This window comes from Lagenorhynchus albirostris, chromosome 2 (genome assembly GCF_949774975.1).
Source record: "Lagenorhynchus albirostris chromosome 2, mLagAlb1.1, whole genome shotgun sequence".
NCBI classification, from domain to species: Eukaryota; Metazoa; Chordata; class Mammalia; order Artiodactyla; family Delphinidae; genus Lagenorhynchus; species Lagenorhynchus albirostris.
In genome coordinates, this window is record NC_083096.1 from 110,264,949 (window position 1) to 110,291,107 (window position 26,159).

General features: G+C 38.6%; 1 protein-coding gene and 1 long non-coding RNA gene across 5 annotated transcripts in view; one reads left to right on the forward strand and one right to left on the reverse strand.

Moving 5' to 3' along the window:
- Nucleotides 1–6,592, reverse strand: part of SH3GLB1 (SH3 domain containing GRB2 like, endophilin B1) — a 38,720-nt gene extending 32,128 nt beyond the window's left edge. For all 3 annotated transcript variants that reach the window (XM_060139632.1, XM_060139631.1, XM_060139630.1), the window contains exon 1: nucleotides 6,284–6,592. In XM_060139632.1, coding sequence (XP_059995615.1) covers nucleotides 6,284–6,355 — 72 coding nt within the window. In that variant the 5' untranslated portion in view covers nucleotides 6,356–6,592. The remainder of the gene's footprint in view (nucleotides 1–6,283) is intronic.
- A 7-nt stretch (nucleotides 6,593–6,599) lies between these two features.
- LOC132514653 (uncharacterized) overlaps nucleotides 6,600–26,159 on the forward strand; it is a 196,323-nt gene continuing 176,763 nt past the window's right edge. For both annotated transcript variants that reach the window (XR_009538887.1, XR_009538886.1), the window contains exon 1: nucleotides 6,600–7,417. This is a non-coding gene — a long non-coding RNA (uncharacterized LOC132514653). The remainder of the gene's footprint in view (nucleotides 7,418–26,159) is intronic.

Below are 26,159 nucleotides of genomic sequence, written 5' to 3' on the forward strand. Positions count from 1 at the left end.
GAGATATATATTTAGCATATGACATGGTTCTTGCCCTCAAGGATTTTATGATCTTAACAATATTGCTTAAACACAAACATAAAATTATGATATCTTTGTCAGAAGAACAAAAGACTTATTCTTTCTTTAAAAAAAAAGACCCCTTTCCTAATTGCCAAAAATTTTAAATTTTACCCTAAAAATTTTAGTTTTCAACATCTTTAAGCCCAAAATCATTACTGACTTTGTAGTCAATTAGTGCTGATAGTTGTTCATTATAAACTACATTTGATTTTAAGCATATATATACATATATTTTTTTTCTTTTTGCGGTACGCGGGCCTCTCACTGTTGTGGCCTCTCCGGCTGTGGAGCACAGGCTCCAGACGCGCAGGCTCAGCGGCCACGGCTCACGGGCCTAGCTGCTCCGCGGCATGTGGGATCTTCCCAGACCAGGGCACAAACCCACGTCCCCTGCATCGGCAGGCGGACTCTCAACCACTGCGCCACCAGGGAAGTCCTTAAGCATGTATTTTAATGCATGTATAGCACTACCATTTAATAATTAAAAACTTCTGTGAAAACAAGCTACGATGAATGTCAGAATGCAAAAAAGTCATAGAAATCCAAACCCAATGTTCTCTAAAGTGTAATTTGATGTACTATTCTTTCATAATATTTCATTAGTAACCCAGTAAAATGACCTGAGAAAAGAAAGGTTAATCCACTCTTTATATATTTTCTCTAAACATTGCTTTAAGAAAAAGATTGTCTTTGAGTCAGCCACATTATGCCAGGCCCTGCAATCCTTCCTTTACTACAGGACAGACATGCAGGCTACAGTATGAAATAAGAAGCCTGGATTCCATGCCCTGATTTACCAGAGAGAATAAAGGACTACAAGTAAAAAGTCTGTGTGATCAAAGACATCTATTTAATATAAACTCTAACCATCAATTCTTTGATTGGGTAAAGTAATAGTTTAAAAGTATTCTAAACTTCTTTGGGGCAAACGTATAACACAAACTCTGAATATATTAGTAAACTGTAAAGTAGATTCTCCTCAACTGGTTCTCAATTTTGGCTGCTCTTTGGAATTGGGGGAGCTTTCAAAAATATTGATGCTGAATCCAATTCCAAGGATTCTAATTTAACTGGACTGAGGTGCAAGCTGTAAAGATTCCTTGGGTAATTTTAAGTGTAGCTAAGACTGAGAACTACTGTTCTAAGCTCATACACAATTATTTTAATATCAGGTTAACAAAACATGTTCTATCTAGTTGTTTACTAAATTAATGCCAACGGCACCAAAGGATGTGAACACAGTTTTGGGTAAAGGTGAAGAGTTTTTACAGAATGAGAAAATGTATGGCCTTTGAATGGGATATATTTATTAGAATTTCAGAGACATGGTGAAGTTACTGCAATTTAAATTCTATAAAAGAAATGGAATTTCAGGAGGACCTGAGAGTGAGTGGAATTGCATCCAGACAGGATCCGACAGGAGCTGGTGGAGGCCAGCATCATAATTCATCTTTACATCTCCAGCTTAGATACACTATTGTGCTTGTTAAATTAAATGGGAAATAAAGGCCAAACCTGCAACTAAAGTTTAAAGACCTGTTCCCCCTCAGAAAATAGCTGGTGTTCATGAAGTTCATAGTGTAACTTTAGTAGTCAGTTCAAAGAAAATGTTAGAAAATTAAAATGAACCCCCTTCCCCCAGTAATTTAGTTTGAAAATATTTTTTTAGAGACTATATATCATTTTAACAATGGTGAGCAAAGTTTTGCTTCAATATCAATTCTGAATTAAAAATGCACCCACTTGAAAGATTTATCAAATGAAGAACAGTAATTCACAAAATGGCTACTTACTACAAAGAATATTTAATTATGATAAATTGAGAGTAGATTATGAAGTCCTTGAGGGCAGCAACTGGCTCTCATTCATTTTTGTATCCTTCAATACCAAGCACCTAGGAGGTACTCAATAAATATAGGTTCAATTAATGAGTCTGTTTCAGACTAGCATTAATCAACTTCAAGGTCAGCAGATATAATGTCAGAAAAATACTAATAAAAATAATTATTTAACACGCTAAATGATTCAAAGAGTAAACTTTGCATACGGATACTACTTTCTTGGCTAAAATGACATAAAAATTAAAAGAAAAACCAAACAGAAAACCATATTGGATATTGTGAGAGGGGAATAAGAAAGAGAGTTGGGGACTTCCCTGGTGCCACAGTGGTAGAGAATCCGCCTGCCAATGCAGGGGACATGGGTTCGAGCCCTGGTCTGGGAAGATCTCACGTGCCTTGTAGCAACTAAGCTGTGCGCCACAACTTCTGAGCCTGTGCTCTAGAGCCCACAGGCCACAACTACTGAAGCCCATGTGCCGAGAGCCCGTGCTCCACAACAAGAGAAGCCACCGCAGTGAGAAGCCTGTGCACTGCAAGGAAGAGTAGCTCCCACTCGCTGCAACTAGAGGAAGCCCACGCGCAGCGACAAAGACCCAAAACAGCCATAAATAAATAAATAAATAATAAATTTATTAAAAAAGAGTTGATTCCTTTAGACATACAATCTTATTAATGATGCGAAAGCCACAGAGTGACAGAATTTCAGAGTTCTAAGAGACCTTACATAATAATTCATTACAAGAAAAATGCCACATGATCATACAAAATTGAGAAATGACACAGGAATTGACATAGGAATTCACATCAAGATTCTGTGATCTGAGATGGACTTGAAGTTATATCTCGAGGTAAGGAAAGGCCACAGAAAGGGAGCAGAGAGCATTCAAGATGAGTTTAACTGTTTGAACAAAAATCTAGAGTTAGAAAAGTACAAGATATTTTTGAAATTAAAAAATAATTTGATAGGAATACAGTATTTATATATGAGTAAGAGAAAAGACAAGGCTGGAAGGGAGTATTTAATTCTCAATTAAGGAATCAGGACTGAAAAGGTAGGATTTGAATGGTTTTTAAGACATTAATAAAGTCAACAATTTATCAAGGATATATTACCTGATCCTTTTGTGTTCTACTGAAGGCATCACGAACAACGAAAACACCCAAATGGATTGTTAGGGAATGAATACTCCTATTCATTTATACATTTTACCTTAATATTCTTTTTAAAGTACTGAGGTATATAAACACATTTTAGAAGACTGAGAGTGGAGTAATGGGACACTTTTATATGATTTAGTAGTTTGATTTTACTTTTTTTTAAAACAGGGAACATGTTTAATTTTTAAGTAAAATGAAAAAAATGTATAGCAGCTGTCTAACCAGAGTGGCCTATTCCTTAAGGTATAATTTGATTTGAATAGAATTATTTAGAAACATCAAAGCTAAATTCCATTCCTACTGTTTTTATTGCTTATAATGAGTAACTGGCATAGCTCTTACACTATTCTTAGCATGAAACTTGGCACTTTGGCACTACACTGATGTCAACTCAATTTAGAGTAGGAACTCAGTTATCGACTAAATACAGAGATGAGAAAGTGGTGTTCTGTTGAAAATTACCACACAGCATTCCAAATTTCACATTACATTTTGGAACCATCCTTTTTTTCCTTACATATTTTGTTTTAAAGAATTGTGGGGACTTCCCTGGTGCCACAGTGGTTAAGAATCTGCCTGTCAATGCAGGGGACATGGGTTCAAGCCTTGGTCTGGGAAGATCCCACATGCCGCAGAGCAATTAAGCCTGTGCGCCACAACTACTGCCTGTGAGCCACAACTACGGAGCCCGCGTGCCACAACTACTGAAGCCTGCGCGCCTAGAGTCCATGCTCCGCAACAAGAGAAGCCACCGCAATGAGAAGCCCCTGCTTGCCGCAACTAGAGAAAGCCCGGGCGCAGCAACGAAGACCCAATGCAGCCAAAAATAAAATAAAACAAATAAACTTATTAAAAAAATTGTGGAAAATGTCAAACATAAACAAAAGTATAATAGTATAATAAAACCTCATGAACCCATAACCCAGCATCGGCAAGTATCAACCTTCTGCCAATGCTGTTTCAACTACCCATCTTTATTTCTTCTAAAATATTTTAAAGCAATTCTCAGACATGATATAGTTTATACATAAATATTTCAAAATGTACCTCTAACAGATACAGATGTAATATAAAAAGTCACATTAAAGAGCCTGTTCATCCTGAAATTTTTCCCTTCTTAGTAAATGGCTCAAGCCAAAACCTCACAGTCATCCTTGACTCATCTTTCTCTCATACTCCAGAGCCAATATGACATGCAATATTGGTTAGATTCTGAACCTCCCCTGCTATGCTATCATTATTTAAGTCATAACACCTTTTGCCTGTCCTATGGCCACAGCTCCCTAACTGGTCTCCCTAGCACCCCCGTAACCTCAGATTCTGCACTTGTTGCCTCTGCCTGAAATGCTTTCCCTCCAAAAAAAAACTGGGAACTGTCACTTCCTTGAGGTCTTTTCGAATTTGATCCTATTAGAAAGGCTTGCCCTTACCATCATGTCTATACAACATGGCAACAACCATCACCCCTGCCCTTAACCTATCCCCTTTGGCCATCTTCTCCATCACCACCTGATGTATTTCCTATTTTGTCTTATCCTGTTAGATTGTAAGCTTCAGGAGGGCACTGTGTTGATTTTATTCACTTTTGTATCACTTTGTATCACTAGTGTCCAAAATTGTAGTGACACACAGACATGGAGTAGGCACTTAAGTATTTAAGACTGAAAATTATTTGATAACTAACAGATTATAATTTTAAAACTTTTTCCTACAGAATTTGAAACAATAATTGAAATTCATTTGGGAGGTACATCTTGAGAGCTCTGTCTCAAGATTTTTTAAATCAAGTTTATCAATTATTTAAATCAATTTGTAATATATGTGTCCTATTTAAGCAGTGCGGATTATGCACCTTGAAAACATATCTAGATGTTTGTATGTATGTATGTATTTATTTTTATTTATTTACTTATGGCCCCGCGGCGTGGCATGCGGGATCTTAGTTCCCCCACCAGGGATCTAACCCCAGCAGTGCAAGCCAGGAGTCTTAACCACTGGACCACCAGGTAAGTCCCTCTAGCTGTATTTAAAAGAGTGGCATTACTTAGTGTCAAATCTGCATTCAGCATCTAGAATCACATGGAATCAGCACTAAAACAACACCAAAGCTCACGATATAGGCAGCCATTATCTTGCTCTAGTTCTATGATTCTTTGCCAAAAATAGTGCAATGTAAGATCAATCAACTATGCCAATAAAACCGGGGTAAAGGAGATAAGGAAAGCAGTGATGCAATACAAATGATTTATTTCAGTATCAATTTGGTATGTTATATTAGAAAACTATTTTTGTTTTCTCTTTACAAAAGAGAATGTTGTTGCTACTATGTCTATGTCATCAACTTAAACAGCAGACTGTTTACAACCCATGTTGTGGTGAAATTTACATCTGTTCGTAGATTTAACTGAGTTGGCATAATGTGGGTGATGACTGTAGAAAACTGTCCAAGTTCCCTAGTACTGACACTTCCTTGATTTCTGAATACCGCGAGACGGTCAACTTTTCCCCTTAAAGTGTATTTGAAAAATGTCCCTGTGACTATAAGCACAACATGAATCTTCCCTTTCTCTCGCACTGCTCTACTGTCAGTGCTTCCCATTTCGAAAATGAGTGGGAACCCCCCTAACTCAGTGGCCCTGGCAAAGTCTGGACGCCAACTGGGGATCTCCATTTCTCCCGCGGACTGCCAAGTCCAGGGACCGGACGGGGTGAGAGAGGACTGCAGGGAACTGTGCTGGCAGCTCTCTGGATTGAGGGGCAAGGAAAGGAAACTTCCTTCTTGGACTCGGCGAGGAGTGAGAAAGACGAAATGAAAGGGTGGGGGTGGTTCAAGAACGGTCTCTGTTACGCCGCGGACTCGCAAGGCCTCCGCCAGCCCCGGGAGGGAGGTCACACGAGCACCGGCGTCGTGAGGTCAGAAAGGCGGGTGGTGCTGTGCCTCGGCCCGAAGCCAAAATCAAGGCGACCTCCAGAGGAGGGAGGAAGCTCCGGGCCCCGTCCCCACTCCGCCTCGCTTCCCCGGGAGCGGCGGCTGGGCAGGAGCGGGGAGGAAAACGGCCGCCGGGCCCAGAGGGGCACCAGGCCGCGCCCATCACCCGGGCCTCCGGCCGCAGCAGGCCCGCCGGGCGGTCGGCGAAGCCCGGTGCGGAGGGCGCGGCCGCCTCGGGCGAACCCTCCCTGGCCCCTTCGGGAGTCGCCACCCCTTCTTCCCGCCGCGGTACCTGAACTGCACGACTGAGGAAGGTGCCCGCGTCGGCCGCCAGCTTCTTCACGTTGAAGTCCATGATGTTCATTCTGGGAGGAAGCTGGGCGGAGCTGCCGGCTGACCTAGCGGGGAGGCTGAGGCGCCGCGGCCGGGCTGGGGCGCCGGGCGAGTGGCGGGGTCAGACGTGGTAGGTGGAGGGAGGCGGCGCCAGATCCGCCGCCGCAGCTGTCGTTTCCGTGAAGGGGGAGAGAGAGGGTGGGGCGAGGGGAGAGAACTAGCGCCTCGGAGCCGGCCGCGCGCCCAGGCGGCGGCGGCGGCGGCGGCGGCGGCGGCGGCGGCGGCGGCGGCGGCCGAGACACAGGGCCTGTCCTACCGGGAGTGCTGCCACTAACGTCGGCAGGGGCCGCGGTGGGCTTGCAGAGGACTACCGGGCAACTCGGCCGTGAAAGTCCGGGTCCCGAACGGAGAAAAAGAGCGCGGGCCGCGGGGCGGAGCCTTTGTAGAGGTTATCGCGGGAACAGCGACCCCTTCAGGATCGCCGCGGGGCGCGCCGGGAGCTTGGCCAGTTCCGCCTCGGGGAGGGTCGTGTTCGTTGTCAGGTGCGCGCCGCTGGGCGGCTGAGGCGCTGCGGTTTGCAATTAAGCCCCTGAGAACCAAGAGCAGAGGCAACCCAAATCCCACCTTTTTGTTTTAAGTGAAAATGTGGAAGTTGTAGCATAAAATTACAGTATCTGTGAAATTAGAACCAGCAGCTCCCTGTCATCTTGTAGCACCCGCGCCCCGCTGGTCCCTGACGCCTGGATGGCACTTGGCGAACGTTTGCAGTATAGGGTCGAATTTAATGTCCCCACCGAGCCTGTTGTTCATTCATTCAGCATTATTGAGTATCTGCCGTGTACCAGGATTGAATCATGTGCTGGAGATACCACGCTGAACAAGACTGTCCCTGCCCTCAGGAAGCTCTCAGTTCGGTTACTTGACAACCTTCAGAGACACCCTCTTCCCCCTGCTCCAATTTTGTTTCTATTTGCTGCCACAAGGATTTTGTGACTGCCTAACGTGCTGGATTACAAGATCAACACTAGGTGCATACTTGGTGCGAAATACGGTGCCCAGGACACCAAGTGCCGGGTGGAGAACGTATAAGATGGTGAGTGAGATAGAATAACCCTTAACTATTCAGCGAGGCGAATTTTAATAACTAATGAAAATATGTGAATTTTAATAACTAATGAGAATATGATGTGAAATCTGTTCAAAACCCGGTAATTCCAAATGGCTTCTAAAGCAGTCTTCAGGATACAGCCTATGCTTGAACTAATTTAAAACAGGTGCAAGAACGGAGGGAGAGACATTAGTATTTCAAGAGTAAAAAAAAGCTCTATGTATTTTTTGTCTCTGTGCCTTTGTGTTACCATAGGACTGGAAAAATGCAGGCCCGGCAGGCAATGAAATGAGCTCACATTCATGCTTCAGTGTTGTACTGAAACAGCGGTCACAGCAGTAGGAGCTATGTTAAAGGCACAAAGATTAGTTCCTAAGGGTATTATAAGGAACAGCAGATAACATAAATATTTGTGTTCTTTGTGGTGGTGACAAAAGAAGCAACCATTTCTTTCTAAGGTAACTACGAAAGAAAGAGTCGACTCCATCTTTCTTCTCGTTTTTCCAGAAATATGGAAAAGGAAATATGTAATCAGGAATTTGTTCTTTACTGTCCATTTTAGATTTTTATGTGGAAAACATTTTATCTCCAGATGTCTGTCTTCACAAGTATATTTGTCATAATCTATGTCTGTTTCTACGAAAGGAACACAACAGTGCCTTCACCATTAGAGGAAAAAACTCTGGATCCTCTTCCTCAAACTTGTAGATCTCCTGACTTGAAAAAAAATCTTCACTTGTTCCTGTTGAGCCCTCTATAGCTATAATACTGATTCTTCCGTTTCACTGACAAATTCATAAGACTAGTGTGTTGTCTCTATTTCCTTACCATCTTAGAATTTCCTGCCTAGTTCCATGCAGTTGATTTCCACTTCTGTAACTATACCTAAACAGCATTCCTGAGGTTGCCAGTTATCTTCCTGATAAATCAAACGGCCTTTTCTCAGACTTCCACAGTGACTCTACCCAGCTCCTTCCCACAACACACCTCTTTCCAGGGCCTTATTGTTTCCTGGTTTCCCTGCTACCTCCTGGACTTTCTCACTCTATTTTGCTGGCACTTCTGATGACTTTACTGTAAGTATTCCTTAAAGCTCAATGTTTAGTACTTATTTATTGTTGTTGTTTTCTTTGATTAGTTTCTTAATTGAAACTTCAGTTATACTACTTCATTCTTTCATTCATTCATTTAGTAAATATTTTTTGAACATCTGTGTGCCACATGGCATTGTTCTTATGACTAGGAATATAGCAGGCAACAAGACAGACAGCGCTTGCTCTCATGGGAGTTTATAACTAATCCCGTAAAAGAGAAATTGAATAAGTAGTCATAAGTATGATAAAATGCCTAGGGGAGTTCAGAGTGCTCTTAAATGTTCACCTACAGCCTGTACCTAGTAACCTGAATTTTAATTTGGAGGCTTGGTCTTTCTGTAAGTGTTCCAGATCACCTTTTAAGGCTTTCTTTTTCTGTCCGCCATACTAACTTCTTATTCCAATAGTTCAAGGTATTAGGAAAGCAGTCTTTTAAAGTTCATATAAAGTGCTGAATATCTGAAATTATCCCCGAAGTTTTTAGCTTAAAAAATAAACAAAATTTTTAGTAGTATATATTTTAATGGGTTTTTTTTGTAGTGGCTGACAAAGTGTTCATTACCTTATGTTTAGACCAATGACATCGAAAGTGGAGGTATGTATACTTCATGGGTGTGCAAGATGATGCACTGGGGCACATAAAGATATATTAGAAGTTTGGCTTGCGTTTACTTTTATCTAATAAATAGAAAAATTTGTTTCATTAATTTTTTAAAAATACGGATTGACACTGGTCTCCCCACCTTGTGTTTATCAGATAGACACACATCACAAACAAACAGTAAATGAAGTATCCTAAGGGAAGAGTTGGAATTCCACAACTTGGAAGAGTTGAAATTAGTACTTTACTTTGATTATGTGCTTCAGCATATGGTTACATAATACATTGTGACTGGTTCCATGTCTTTGTAGATTATCTTATCTATCTAGCTTTAACTGAATAAAACTTCACAGTAATGGACAGGTAGCCTAAAGAGTTTTCCCCAAATAAATCATCATTAAAAGTGTTGATACAAGCATAAGCAAACAAGAAATGCCAGAATCAATACTTCTACTTGCTGCATTTATCAGGAAGATTGTTGAAATATGGATTAAAAGATGATAATACTTGGTTCCAGCTTTCAGGGAACTCAGAATCTAGTAGGGGAAACAAACTTGTAAAGCAGTGTGTGAACAGTACCTGTAAAAGCTTGTTTAAGATTGGGCAAGGGTGAGAAAGTGTAGAGGAGGTGGGTATTAAGTTACCAGAATAGGGGAGGTGATAATTAGGACTTCTTGAGCTGACTTTTTTTTTAAAACATCTTTATTGGAGTATAATTACTTTACAATGGTGTATTAGTTTCTGCTTTATAACAAAGTGAATCAGTTATACATATGTCCCATATCCCCTCCCTCTTGCGTCTCCCTCCCACCCTCCCTATCCCACCCCTCTAGGTGGTCACAAAGCACCGAGCTGATCTCCCTGTCTTGAGCTGGCTTTTGATGGAGTTCATCTGGCAGATTGAGGCATGAGGGTGGGGAGAGATGATCACATTTTCAACTTAGAAATATCAGGTTTTGGGCAGTGTGGATAATGGGTTGGAGAGGGGCAAAGACAGGTAGCAAGAGTGATTAGTTATCTATAGCCATACTCACCCTGTACTCTGCTATCTTTAAATCTTGGATTTGGAAACTTAGTTTTGACCAAAATTCCCCCTCCTTTGATCTCTGACTTCTTTACTCATTTGAGTGTGTTCTCATCATCATCAAGGCCTGCAATCCCATGCGTTGTTTTTCTTTGTCCTATTTTTAACTTTCACCAGCACTCTCAGTTCCCTTTATCCTTCTGATGTATCAATCTACCTTCCTGGTTGAATGTTTTCTCTGTGCGTACTCTCAAACTGCCAAGCATCATTAGGGAGAGTTGTACAAACTTGTAGATGGATGCTTGTACCAATGCATGATTGCTAACTTCCACTGAACCTTTACAACTACCTAAAATGCTTCTGCTTCTTCCTAATTAACTCTTTTTCACACACTCTGCAGAGCCTACTGCAAAATTTTGCCTCTCTCCTAAGATACCTGCCTTAGTCTCATATACTCTTATTTTTAGCCTTTGATACTTTTTCTCTGCAGAGAAACTATGAATCATCAAGCTATATGGAGGGAGCTCCTTCAATAAAATTCTCTTATTTCTACCTCTTATCCTTCTCCACACTCCTCCCCCAAATACTGCCAAATATTTCAAAGGAAGTGTCCTAGGTGTTCTCTTCTGATTTGAGCTACTGCTTTCTTAATCTTGGCTGCATATTGCATATTGGCATCACCTGGAGAGTTTAAGCATCCACTGATGCCTAGATCACAACCCCAGGACCGGGCATTGGGGTGCTCAGAAGCTCCCACAGGTGATTCTAATGTGTGGCCAAGGTTGAGAATGTAAGTATCATCCTCTGAGAACTTGGTCTGCCAGTCTCTACCCTCTGCCTACAGATACATTACGTTTCTCATCTTCTGGGCAGCAACCATTTCTTGTTCATTTTTATATTTTTATGGTCTACGTTCCTGGCAACATAGTGGATTCTCAAATACTCTTGTTAAGTGAATAAAGTAATCAAATAAAGCTGCATACAGTTCTTTTGTGACTCCTCCTCCCCAACCTAAATTTCCAACTACAGATTCAGTATTTCCAGTGCTGAGCCTGTTGTAGTTTACTCTTTCTGAAAGTTACTTTTCTTTTTGGGTTTCCTATAACTTTAAGTTGAATTATATGCACCAAGTCACCTAAGCTAGAAATCTGATCCCCTTTGATTATTTCCTCTTATTTCCCATGTCTCATTGATCGAGTCCTGGCAGTTTTTTTCCTCTGAACTGTTTCTTGTCTTTATCCTCTTTTTTAAAAAATTGAGGTATAATTGACATTTAACATTATATTAGTTTTAAGTGTACGATGTAAAGATTTGCTGTTTGTATACATGTGAAATGATCACCACGATTATTCTAGTTAACATTAGTCACCTTACGTAGTTAAAAAAATTTTTTTTCTTGTGATGAGAACTTCTAAGATCTACTCTCTTAGCAACTTTCAAATATTGAATACAGCATTAGTAACTATAGTCACCAGACTGTATATTACATCCCCAGGACGTGTTTATTTTATCACTGAAGGTTTATATATTTTGACTCCCGTCACCTATTTCTTCTTGTCTCTTTCCCCCTCTGGCAACCACCAATCAGTTCTTTGTATCTATGAGCTAGTTTCTTTTGTTTTTATTTCTGTTTAGATTCCACATATAAGTGAGATCATATACTATTTGTCTTTGTCTGACTTACTTCACTTAGCATAATACCCTCAAGATCCATCCATGTTGTTGGAAATGGCAAGATTTCATTCTTTTTATGGCTACATAATAGTCCATTGTGTATATATACCACATTTTCTTTATCCTTTCGTCCATTGATGGACACTTAGGTTGTTTCTATATCTTGGCTATGGTAAATAATGCTGTAATGAACATGGGGGTGCAGATATCTTTTTGAGTTAGTGTTTTTGTTTTCTTCGGATAAATACTGAGAGGTGGAATTGCTAGGTCATATGGTAATTCTATTTTTATTTTTTTGAGGAATTTCCTTACTGCTTTCCATAGTGACTGCACCAATTTACATTCCTACTAACAGTGCATGTCCCTTTTTTCCACATCCTCACCAATACCTGCTATTTGTTGTCTTTTTGATAATAGCCATTCTGACATGTGTGAGGTAATATTTCACTGTGATTTTGATTTGAATTTCCCTGATGATTAGTGATGTTGAGCATCTTTTCATGTACCTGATGGCCATCTTTATGTCTTCTTTGGAAAAATGTCTATTCAGATCTTCAGCCCATTTAAAAAAATTGGATTTTCTTTTTTTTTTGCTGTTGAGTAGTATGAATTCTTTATATATTTCAGATATTAATCCCTCATCAGATATATTACTTGAAAGTATTTTCTCCCACTCAGTAGGTTGCCTTTTCACGTTGTTGGTGTGGTGGTTTCCTTTGCTGTGCAAATGATTTTTAGTTTTATGTAGTTCCACTTGTTTATTTTTGCTTTTGTTGCTTTTGCTTTTGGTGTCAGATTAAAAAAAAATCTCTGGGTATATGCCCAGTAGTGGGATTGCTGGGTCATATGGTAGTTCTATTTTTAGTTTTTTATGGAGCCTCCATACTGTTCTCCATAGTGGCTGTATCAGTTTACATTCCCACCAACAGTGCAAGAGGCTTCCCTTTTCTCCACACCCCCTCCAGCATTTATTGTTTGTAGATTTTTTGATGATTCAAAGAGTCATGTGCCACAATGTTCATTGAAGCTCTATTTACAATAGCCAGGACATGGAAGCAACCTAAGTGTCCATTGACAGATGAATGGATAAAGAAGATGTGGCACATATATACAATGGAATATTACTCAGCCATAAAAAGAAATTAAATTGAGTTATCTGTAGTGAGGTGGATGGACCTAGAGACTGTCATAGAATGAAGTAAGTCAGAAAGAGAAAAACAAATACTGTATGCTACACATATATATGGAATCTAAAAAAAAGAAGATTCTGGAGAACCTAGGGGCAAGACAGGAGTAAAGACACAGATGTAGAGAATGGACTTGAGGACACGGGGAGGGGAAAGGGTAAGCCGGGATGAAGTGAGAGAGTGGCATGGACATATATACACTACCAAATGTAAAATAGATAGCTAGTGGGAAGCAGCCACATAGCACAGGGAGATCAGCTCAGTGCTTTGTGTCCACCTAGAGGGGTGGGATAGGAAGGGTGGGAGGGAGACACAAGAGGGAGGAGATATGGGGATATATGTATATGTACAGCTGATTATAAAGCAGAAACTAGCACACCATTGTAAAGCAATTATACTCCAATAAAGATGTTAAAAATAACATTTAAAAAATTAAAAAATTAAAAAAAATTAAAAAATCTCCAAGACTTACCTCAAAGAACTTACCACCTATGTGTTCTTGTTGGAGTTTTATGATTTCAGGCCTTATGTTCAAGTCTTTAATAGATTTTGAGTAAATTTTTGTATGTAGTATAAGATAATGGTCCAATTTCATTCTTTTGCATGTGACTGTCCAATTTTCCCATTACCATTTACCGAAAGAGACCATCTTTTCTCCATTGTATATTCTTGCTTCCTTTGTCATAAATTGACCATATAAATGTAGATTTATTTCTGGGTGGTCTGTTCTGTTTTATTGATCTATGTGTCTGTTTTTATGCCAATACTACACTTAAAAAATTATTTTAGCCCTATAATAATATAGTTTCAAATCAGGGAGCATGATGCCTCTAGCTTTGTTCTTCTTTCTCAAGATTGCTTTGGCTGTTCAGGGTCTTTTATGGTTCCATACAAATTTTAGGATTGTTTGTTTTATTTATGTGAAAAATGTCATTGGAGTTTTGATAGGGATTGTGTTGAATCTGTAGATTGCTTTGGGTAGAATGGACATTTTAATGATATTCATTCTTCCAATTCATGAGCATGACATATCTTTCCATTTATTTGTTCCTTCAATTTTTTCCACTAATGTTTTGTATAATGTTAAATATACAGGTCTTTCACCTCCTTGATTAAATTTGTTCCTAGGAATTTTATTATTTTCAATGCTTTCTTCATTTCTCTTTCTGATAGTTCATTATTACTGCATATAAACAAAACAGATTTTTGTATATTGATTTTGTATCATGCAACTTTACTGACTTTATTAGTTCTAACAATTTGTTTTGGTGGAGTCTTTAGGGTTTTCTGTATCATGTGATCTGCAAATAGTGATAGTTTCCTTCTTCCTTTCTAACTTGGATGCCTTTTATTTCTCTCTTCTTGCCAAATTTCTCTGGCTAGGACTTCTAATACTATGTTGAATAAAGTGGAAAGAGTTGGCATCCTTGTCTTGTTCCTGATCTTAAGGGAAATGCTTTTAGCTTTTCATCTTTGAGTATGATGTTAGCTGTGGGCTTCTCATATATGGCCTTTGTTGTGTTGAGGTTTTTTTAAATCAGAAATGGGTGTTGGATATTGTCAGATGCTTTCTCTGCATCTATTGAGATGATCATATGATTTTTATCCTTCGTTTTGTTAATGTGGTATATCACGTTGATTGATTTGTGGATATTGAACCATCCTTGCATCCCTGAATAAATCCCACTTGGTCATGGTGTATGATCTTTTTAATATATTGTTGAACTCAGTTTGCTAAGATTATATTGAGGATTTTTGCATCTATGTTCACTAGGTATATTGGCTTCTAATTTTCTTTTCTTGTGGTATCCTTGTTGCGAGGTGTTTGATTACTGATTCAATCTCCTTCTAGTAATTAGTCAGTTCAGATTTTCTGTTTCTTCCTGATTCAGTATTGGTAGGTTGCATGTTTCTAGGAATGTGTCCATTTCTTCTAGGTTGTCAAATTTGTTGGCTTATAATTGTTCATAGTGCTCTTTTATGATCCTGTGTATTTCTGTGATATCAATTTTAATAGCTCTTCTTTCATTTCTGATTTTTTTATTGAGTCCTCTCTTTTGCTTGGTGAGTCTAGCTAAAGGTTTGTGAATTTTATCTTTTCAAAGAACCAACTCTTAGGTTCATTGATCTTTTCTATTGTCTTTTTAATCTCTATTTTATTTATTTCTGCTCTAATGTTTGTATTTCTTTCTTTTTACTAACTTTGTGCTTCATTTGTTCTTCTTTTTCTGGTTCCTTTAAGTGTAAAGACGGAGTGTTTATTTGAGATTTTTCTTGTTCTTGAGATAGGCCTGTATCACTATGAACTTACTTCTTAGAACTGCTTTTGCTGCATCCCATAGATTTTGGAATGCTATATTTCTATTTTCATTTGTCTCAAGGTATTTTTAATTTTCCCTTTGATTTCTTTGTTGACCCATTTGTTGTTCAGTGGCATGTTGTTTAATCTCCACATATTTGTGATTTTCTAGTTTTCTTCTTGTAATTAATTTCTAGTATATTATTGTGGTTGGAAAAGATGCTTGATATGATTTCAATCTTAAGTTTAAGATTTGTTTTGTGCTCTAACATATGATCTATCATGGAGAATCTTCCATGTGCACTTGAGAAGAATGTGTATTGTTTCAGGGTAGAATGTTCTGTATGTCTGTTATGTACATCTGATCTAACATGTTATTTAAGGCTGATGTTTTTTAATTTTCAGTCTGGATGTTCTATCCATTCATGTAAATGGTGTATTAAAGTCCACTACCATTGTACTGCAGTCTATTTCTCTCTTTAGGTCTATTAATATTTGTTTTATATATTTAGGTGCTCCTACGTTGGGTGCATAAATGTTGACAAATCTTGTATCTTCTTTTTGGATTGACTTCTTTATCATTATGTAATGCTCTTTGTCTCTTATTATAGTCTTTGTTTTAAAGTCTATTTTGTCTAATGTAAGTATGCTACTCTTTCTTTGGTTTTAATTTTCATAGAATATCTTTTTTCATCTTTTCATTTTCAGGCTGTGTGTGTCCTGACATCTGAAGTGAGTCTCTTGTAGGCAGCATGTATGGGTCTTGTTTTTTTTTTAACCCATTTATCCACTCTATGTCTTTTGACTGGAGAATTAAGTAATTTACATTTAAAGAAATTATTGAAAGGTATGTACTTATTGCCATTTTGTTAATTGTTTTCTGGTTGTTTTGTACTTCCTCTCTGTTCCTTTCTTCTTTGCTCTCTTCTTTTGTGGTTTGATGAGTTTTTAGTGGTATACTTATATTTCTTTCTCTATCTCTTTTGTGTATCTACTATATGATTGTGCTTTGTGGTTATCGTGAGGCTTACATATAACAACTTATAAGTCTTTCTTAAGTCAGTAACTTAAATTTGATTGCATCTAAAGTTCTCCATTTTTACTCTACTATTTCCCCATTTTATGTTTTTTTTTAATTTTAAACATTTTATTATGAAAATTTCAATCACACACATACTTAGTGAGAACAGTATAATAAATTCCCATATTCCATCACCCAGTGTCAATAATTATCATTTTAACAATCTTTCAACTTTTTTCAAAAATAAGAACTACTTGAGTCATATCTTACAGATATCCTATTCAGTTCCTTGCCTAGTCATTTCTATTCATTATAGACTTTAAGACACCTCATTGTTAATTTCAATAGATTTTCTTATCTCTTACTTCCCTGAGAAGATAGGCTATTCAGTTTGAGATCTGCCATTTTCCCTTCTCTACACTTCAAAATATCTCAGAATTCTGTTCTTCTTTTTTCTCTATAATTTAAAAAATTTTATTTATTTCTTTATGCAGCAGGTTCTTATTAGTCATCAATTTTATACACATCAGTATATATATGTCAATCCCAATCACCCAATTCATCACACCACCCCCCTCACCGCCCCGCTGCCTTCCCCCCTTGGTGTCCTTATGTTTGTTCTCTACATTTGTGTCTCAATTTCTGCCCTGCAGACCAGTTCATCTGTACCATTTTTCTAGGTTCCACATACATGTGTTAATATACGATATGTGTTTTTATCTTTCTGACTTACTTCGCTCTGTATGACAGTCTCTAGATCCATCCATGTCTGAAAAAATGACCCAGTTTTGTTCCTTCTTATGGCTGAGTAATATTCCATTGTATATATGTACCACATCTTCTTTATCCATTCATCTGTTGATGGGCATTCAGGTTGCTTCCATGACCTGGCTATTGTAAATAGTGCTGCAATGAACATTGGGGTGCATGTGTCTTTTTGAATTATGATTTTATCGGGGTATATGCCCAGTAGTGGGATTGCTGGATAATATGGTAATTCTATTTTTAGTTTTTTAAGGAACCTCCATACTGTTCTCCATAGTGGCTGTATCAATTTACAGTCCCACCAACACTGCAAGAGGGTTCCCTTTTTTCCACACCCTCTCCAGCATTTGTTGTTTGTAGATATTCTGGTGATGCCCATACTAACTGCTGTGAGGTGATACCTCATAGTTTTGATTTGCATTTCTCTAATAATTAGTGATGTTGAGCAACTTTTCATGTGCTTCTTGGCCATCTGTATGTTTTCTTTGGAGAAATGTCTATTTAGGTCTTCTGCCCATTTTTGGATTGGGTTGTTTGTTTTTTTAATATTGAGCTGCCTGAGCTGTTTATATACTTTGGAGATTAATCCTTTGTCCATGGATTCATTTGCAAATATTTTCTCCTATTCTGAGTGTAGTCTTTTCGTCTTGTTTATGGTTTCCTTTGTTGTGCAAAAGTTTTGAAGTTTCATTAGGTCCCATTTGTTTATTTTTGTTTTTATTTCCATTACTCTAGGAAGTGGATCAAAAAAGATCTTGCTGTGATATATGTCAAAGAGTGTTCTTTCTATGTTCTCCTCTAAGAGTTTTATAGTGTCTGGTCTTACATTTAGATCTCTAATTCATTTTGAGTTTATTTATGTGTATGGTGTTAGGGAGTGTTCTAATTTCATTCTTCTACATGTAGCTGTCCAGTTTTCCCAGCACCACTTACTGAAGAGACTGTCTTTTCTCCATTGTATATCCTTGCATCCTTTGTCATATATTAGTTGACCGTAGGTGCGTGGGTTTATCTCTGGGCTTTCTATCCTGTTCCATTGATGTATATTTCTGTTTTTGTGCCAGTACCTTATTGTCTTAATTACTGTAGCTTTGTGGTATAGTCTGAAGTCAGGGAGTCTGATTCCTCCAGCTCTGCTGTTTTCCCTCAAGACTGCTTTGGCTATTCAAGGTCTTTTTTGTCTCCATACAAATTTTAAGATTTGTTGTTCTACCTCTGTAAAAAATGCCATTGGTAATTTGATAGGGATTGCATTGAATCTGTAGATTGCTTTGGGTAGTATAGTCATTTCCACAATATTGATTCTTCCAATCCCTGGTATGTCTCTCCATCTGTTGGTATCATCTTTCATTTCTTTCATCAGTGTCTTATAGTTTTCTGCATACAGGCCTATTGTCTCCCTAGGTAGGTTTATTCCTAGGTATTTTATTCTTTTTGTTGCAACTGCAAATGGGAGTGTTTCCTTAATTTCTCTTTCAGATTTTTCATCATTAGTGTATAGGAATGCAAGAGATAGGAATGCAAGAGTGTGTTAATTTTATATCCTGCAACTTTGCCAAATTCGTTGATTAGCTCTAGAAGTTTTCTGGTGGCATCTTTAGGATTCTTTATGTATAGTATCCTGTCATCTGCAAACAGTGACAGCTTTACTTCTTCTTTTCCAATTTGTATTCCTTTTATTTCTTTCTCTTCTCTGATTGCCATGTCTAGGACTTCCAAAACTATGTTGAATAATAGTGGTGAGAGTGGGCATCCTTGTCTTGTTCCTGATCTTAGAGGAAATGCTTTCAGTTTTTCACCATTGAGAATGATGTTTGCTGTGGGTTTGTCATATAAGGCCTTTATTATGTTGAGGTAGGTTCCCTCTATCTCCACTTTCTAGAGAGTTTTTATCATAAATCGGTGTTGAATTTTGTCAAAAGCTTTTTCTGCATCTGTTGAGATGATCATATGGTTTTTATTCTTCAATTTGTTAATATGGTGTATCACATTGATTGATTTGCATATTTTGAAGAATCCTTGCATAGCTGGGATAAATCCCATTTGATCATGGTGTATGATCCTTTTAATGTGTTGCTGGATTCTGTTTGCTAGTATTTTGTTGAGGATTTTTGAATCTATATTCATCAGTGATATTGGTCTGTAATTTTCTTTTTTTGTAGTATCTTTGTGTGGTTTTGGTATCAGGGGATGGTGGCCTCATAGAATGAGTTTGGGAGTGTTCCTTCCTCTGCAATTTTTGGGAAGACTTTGAGAAACATGGGTGTTAGCTCTTCTCTAAATATTTGATAGAATTCACTTGTGAAGCCATCTAGTCCTGGACTTTTGTGTGTTGGAAGAGTTTTAATCATAGTTTCAACTTCATTACTTGTGATTGCTCTATTCATATTTTCTGTTTCTTCCTGGTTCAGTCTTGGAAGGTTATACGTTTCTAAGAATTTTTCCATTTCTTCCAGGTTGTCCATTTAATTGGCATAGAGTTGCTGGTAGTAGTCTCTTAGGAGGCTTTGTATTTCTGCGGTGTCTGTTGTAATTTCTTTTTCTTTTCTAATTTTATTGATTTGAGTCCTCTCCCTCTTTTTCTTGATGAGTCTGGCTAATGGTTTATCAATTTTGTTTATCTTCTCAAAGAGCCAGCTTTTAGTTTTATTGATCTTTGGTATTGTTTTCTTTGTTTCTATTTCATTTACTTCTGCTCTGATCTTTATGATTTCTTTTCTTCTAATAACTTTGGGTTTTGTTTGTGCTTCTTCCTCTAGTTCCTTTAGGTGTAATGTTAGATTGTTTATTTGAGATTTTTCTTGTTTCTTGAGGTAGGCTTGTATAGCTATAAACTTCCCTCTTAGAACTGCTTTTGCTGCATCCCGTAGGTTTTGGATCATCGTGTTTTCATTGTCATTTGTCTCTAGGTATTTTTTGATTTCCTCTTTGAATTCTTCAGTAATCTCTTGGTTATTTAGTAACGTATTGTTTAGCCTCCATGTGTTTGTGTATTGTATGTTTTTTTCCCTGTAATTTATTTGTAATCTCATAGGGTTGTGGTCAGAAAAGATGCTTGATATGATTTCAAGTTTCTTAAATTTATTGAGGCTTGATTTGTGACCCAAGATGTGGTCTGTCCGGGAGAATGTTCCATGTACACTTGAGAAGAAAGTATAAAATGCTGTTTTTGGATGGAATGTCCTATAAATATCAATTAAATCTATCTGGTCTATTGTGTGATTTAAAGCTTCTGTTTCCTTATTTATTTTCACTTTGGATGATCTGTCCATTGGTGTAAGTGAGGTGTTAAAGTCCCCCACTATTTTTGTGTTACTGTCGATTTCCTCCTTTATAGATGTTAGCAGTTGCCTTAGGTATTGAGGTGCTCCTATGTTGGGTGCATATATATTTATAATTGTTATATCTTCTTTTTGGATTGATCCCTTGATCATTACGTCGTGTCCTTTCTTGTCTCTTGTAACAATATTTATTTTAAAGTCTATTTTATCTGATATGAGTATTGCTACTTCAGCTTTCTTTTGATTTCCATTTGCATGGAGTATCTTTTTCCATCCCCTGACTTTCAGTCTGTATGTGTCCCTAGGTCTAAAGTGGGGTCTCTTGTAGACAGCATATATAAGGGTCTTGTTTTTGTATCCAGTCAGCAAGCCTGTGTCCTTTGGGTGGAGCATTTAATCCATTCACGTTTAAGGTAATTATCGATATGTATGTTCCTATTACCATTTTCTTAATTGTTTTGGGTTTGCTTGTGTAGGCCCTTTTCTTCTCTTGTGTTTCCCACTTAGAGAAATTCCTTTGCATTTGTTCTAGAGCTGGTTCGGTGGTGCTGAACTCTCTTAGCTTTTGCTTCTCTGTAAAACTTTTGATTTCTCCATCGAATCTGAATGGGATCCTTGCTGGGTAGAGTAATCTTGGTTGTAGGTTGTTCCCTTTCATCACTTTAAGTATATCATGCCACTCCCTTCTGGCTTATACAGTTTCTACTGAGAAATCAGCTGTTAACCTTATGGGAGTTCCCTTGTATGTTATTTTTCGTTTTTCCCTTGCTGCTTTCAATAATATTTCTTTGTCTTTAATTTTTGCTAATTTGATTACTATGAGTTTCGGCATGTTTCTTCTTGGGTTTAATCCTATATAGGACTCTCTGCACTTCCTGGAGTTGGGTGGCTATTTCCTTTCCCCTGTTAAGGAAGTTTTCGAGTATAATCTCTGGAAATATTTTCTCAGGTGCTTTTCTCTGTCTCTTCTCCTTCTGGGACCCCTATAATGCGAATGTTGTTATGTTTCATGTTGTCCCAGAGGTCTCTTAGGCTGTCTTCATTTCTTTTCATTCTTTTTTCTTTATTCTGTTCTGTAGCAGTGAATTCCACCCTTCTGTCTTCCAGGTCACTTATCCATTCTTCTGCCTCAGTTATTCTGCTATTGATTCCTTCTAGTATAGTTTTCATTTCAGTTATTGTATTGTTCATCTCTGTTTGTTTGTTCTTTAATTCTTCTAGGTCTTTGTTAAACATTTCTTGCATCTTCTCGATCTTTGCCTCCATTCTTTTTCCAAGGTCCTGGATCATCTTCACTGTCATTATACTGAATTCTTTTTCTGGAAGGTTTCCTATCTCCACTTCATTTAGTTGTTTTTCTGGGGTTTTATCTTGTTCCTTCATCTGGTACATAGCCCTCTGCCTTTTCATCTTGTCTGACTTTCTGTGTATGTGGTTTTTGTTCCACAGGCTGCCGGATTGTAGTTCTTCTTGCTTCTGCTGTCTGCCCTCTGGTGGATCTAAGGGGCTTGTGCAAGTTTCATGATGGGAGGGGCTGGTGGTGGGTAGAGCTGGCTGTTGGTCTAGTGGGCAGAGCTTAGTAAAACTTTAATCAGCTTGACTGCTGATGGGTGGGACTGGGTTCCCTCCTTGTTGGTAGTTTGGCCTGAGGCAACCCAACACTGCAGCCTACGGAGGCTCTTTGGTGGGGCTAATGATGGACTCTGGGAGGGCTCACGCCAAGGAGTACTTCCCAGAACTTCTGCTGCCAGTGTCCTTGTCCTCACGGTGAGTCTCAGCCGCCCCCCACCTCTGCAGGAGACCCTCCAACACTAGCAAGTAGGTCTGATTCAGTCTCCCCTGGGGTCATTGCTCCTTCCCCTGGGTCCTGATGCACACACTACTTTGTGTGTGCCCTCCAAGGGTGGAGTCTCTGTTTCCCCGAGTTCTGTCAGAGTCCTGCAATCAAATCCCCCTAGCCTTCAAAGTCTGATTCTCTAGGAATTCCTCCTCCTGTTGCCGGACCCCGAGGTTCGGAAGCCTGACGTGGGGCTCAGAACCTTCACTCCAGTGGGTAGACTTCTGTGGTATAAGTGTTCTCCAGTTTGTGAGTCATGCATCCAGCAGTTATGGGATTTGACTTTACTGTGATTGTGCCCCTCCTACCATCTCATTGTGGCTTCTCCTTTGTCTTTGGATGTGGGGAATCTTTTTTGGTGAGTTCTAGTGTCTTCCTTTCGATGACTGGTCAGCAGTTAGTTGTGATTCTGGTGTTCTCACAAGAAGGTGTGAGAGAACATCCTTCCCCATTTTATGTTTTGGATTCAAATTTCCATCTTTTTATTTTGTGTCTCCCTTAACTAATTATTTTAGTTATAGTTATTTTTCTTTTACTACTTTTGTCTTTTAATCTTCATACTAGCTTTATAAATAATTAATCCACTACTTTACTGTGTATTTACCTTTCTATTGAGATTTATTCTTTCATGTTTTCATGTTACTAATTAGTACCCTTTCTTTTCAGCTTAAAAAGGTCCCTTTAACATTTCATGTGAATTGCATTTAGTGATGATAGACTTTTTTAGCTTTCCCTTGTCTGATAAACTCTTTCTCCTTATCAATTATCATTCTGAATCATAATTTAGCTGGGTAGAGTATTCTTTTTTTTTTTTTTCGGTAGGAGGGCCTCTCACTGTTGTGGCCTCTCCCGTTGTGGAGCACAGGCTCTGGACGGGCAAGTTCAGCAGCCATGGCTCACGGGCCCAGCCGCTCCGCGGCATGTGGGATCTTCCCACACCGGGTCATGAACCTGTGTCCCCTGCATCAGCAGGCAGACTCTCAACCACTGTGCAACCAGGGAAGCCCTGAGTAGAGTATTCTTGGTTGTTAGTTTTTCCTTTCAGCACTTTGAATGTATTATGCCACCCCGTTTGGCCTGCATAGTTTATACTGAAAAGTTTAATACTGCTCATAGTCTTATGGGGGTTGCCTTGTGGGTAACAAGTTATTTTTGTACTGCTGTTTTTAAGATTCTCTCCTTGTCTTTAACTTTTAACATTTTAATTATAATGCCCCTTTGTGTGGGTCTCTTTGGGTTCATCTTATTTGGAACTCTCTGGGTTTCCTAGGGCTGGATATCTGGTTCCTTCCCCAGGTTATGGAAGTTTTCAGTCATTATTTCTTCCAATAATTTTTTCTGCCCTTTTCTCTCTTCTTCTTCTTTTGGAACCCCTATGTGAGTGTTTATCTGCTTGATGTTGTCCCATAAGTTTCTTAAGCTATCTTCACCTTTATTCATTCTTTTTTCTTTCATTTTATATTTTAACATTTTTATTGGAGTATAATTGCTTTACAATGTTGTGTAAGTTTCTGCTGTATAACAAAATAAATAAGTTACATGTATACATATATCCCCATATTCCCTCCCTCCTGTGCTTCACTCCCACCCTCCCTATCCCACCCCTCTAGGTGGTCACAAAGCACCAAGCTGATCTCCCTGTGCTATGCAGCTGCTTCCTACTAGCTATCTATTTTACATTTGGTAGTGTATATACGTCAATGCCACTCTCTCACTTCATCCCAGCTTACCCTTCTGCCCCCTATGTCCTCAACTCCATTCTCTATTTCTGCATCTTTATTCCTGTCCTACCCCTAAGTTCATCAGAACCTTTTTTTTTTAGATTCCATATATATGTGTTAGCATATGGTATTTGTTTTTCTCTTTCTGATTTACTTCACTGTGTATGACAGATTGTAGGTCCATCCACTTCACTATAAATAACTCAATTTCGTTTCTTTTTATTGCCAAGTAATATTCCATTGTATATATGTGCCACATCTTTATGCATTCATCTGTCGATGGACACTTAGGTTGCTTCCATGACCTGGCTATTGTAAATAGAGCTGCAGTGAACATTGTGGTATATGACTCTTTTTGAATTATGGTTTTCTCAGGGTATATGCCCAGTAGTGGGATTGCTGGGTTGTATGGTAGTTAAATTTTTAGTTTTTTAAGGAACCTCCATACTGTTTTCCATAGTGGCAGTATCAATTTGCATTCCCAGCAACAGTGCAAGAGGGTTCCTTTTTCTCCACACCCTCTCCAGCACTTATTGTTTGTAGATTTTTTGATGATGGCCATTCTGACCAGTGTGAGGTGATATCTCATTGTAGTTTTGATTTGCATTTCTCTAATGATTAGTGATGTTGAGCATCCTTTCACGTGTTTGTTGGCAATCTGTATATCTTCTTTGGAGAAATGTCTGTTTAGGTCTTCTGCCCATTTTTGGATGGGCAATATAGTCACTTTGCTTTTTTGATACTGTGCTGTATAAGCTGCTTTTATTTTTTGGAGATTAATCCTTTGTCAGTTGCTTCATTTGCAAATATTTTCTCCCATTCTGTGGGTTGTCTTTTCGTCTTTTTTATGGTTTCCTTTGCTGTGCAAAGGCTTTTAAGTTTCATTAGGTCCCATTTGTTTGTTTTTGTTTTTATTTCCATTACTCTAGGAGGTGGATCAAAAAAGATCTTGCTGTGATTTATGTCGAACAGTGTTCTGCCTATGTTTTCCTCTAAGAGTTTTATAGTGTCTGGCCTTACATTTAGGTCTTGAATCCATTTTGAGCTTATTTTTGTGTATGGTGTTAGGGAGTGTTCTAATTTCATTCTTTTACATGTAGCTGTCCAGTTTTCCCAGCACCACTTATTAAAGAGGCTGTCTTTTCTCCATTGTACATTCTTGCCTCCTTTATCAAAGATAAGGTGACCATATATGTGTGGGTTTATCTCTGGGCTTTCTATCCTGTTCCACTGATATATTTCTGTTTTGGTGCCAGTACCATACTGTCTTGATTACTGTAGCTTTGTAGTATAGTCTGAAGTCTGGGAGCCTGATTCCTCCAGGTCCGTTTTTCTTTCTCAAGATTGCTTTGGCTATTCAGGGTATTTTGTGTTTCCATACAAATTGTGAAATTTTTTGTTCTAGTTCTGTGAAAAATGCCAGGGCAGTTTGATAGCGATTGCTTTGAACTGTAGATTGCTTTGGGTAATATAGTCACTTTCACAATGTTGCTTCTTCTAGTCCAGGAACATGGTATATCTCTCCATCTGTTTGTCTCGTCTTTAATTTCTTTTATCAGTGTCTTATAGTTTTCTGCATACAGGTGTTTTGTCTCCTTAGTTAGGTTTACTGCTAGGTATTTTTTTTTTTTTGCGGTACGCTGGCCTCTCACTGTTGTGGCCTCTCCCATTGCGGAGCACAGGCTCCGGACGGGCAGGATCAGCGGTCATGGCCCAGCTGCTCTGTGGCATGTGGGATCCTCCCAGACTGGGACAGGAACCCGTGTCCCCTGCATCGGCAGGTGGACTCTCAACCACTGCGCCACCAGGGAAGCCCTCTCCTAGGTATTTTATTCTTCTTGTTGCAATGGTAAATGGGAGTGTTTCCTTAATTTCTCTTACTGATATTTCATTGTTAGTGTATAGGAATGCAAGAGATTTCTGTACATTAATTTTGTATCCTGCTACTTTACCAGATTCATTGATTAGCTCTTGTAGTTTTCTGGTAGCATCTTTTGGATTCTCTATGTATACTATCATGTCATCTGCAGAGTGACAGTTTAATTTCTTCTTTTCAGATGTGGATTCCGTTTGTTTCTTTTTCTTCTCTGATTGCTGTGGCTAAAACTTCCAAAACTATGTTGAATAATAGTGGTGAGAGTGGGAAACCTTGTCTTGTTCCTTATCTTAGAGGAAATGGTTTCAGTTTTTCACCATTGAGAATAGTGTTGTCTGAGGTTTGTC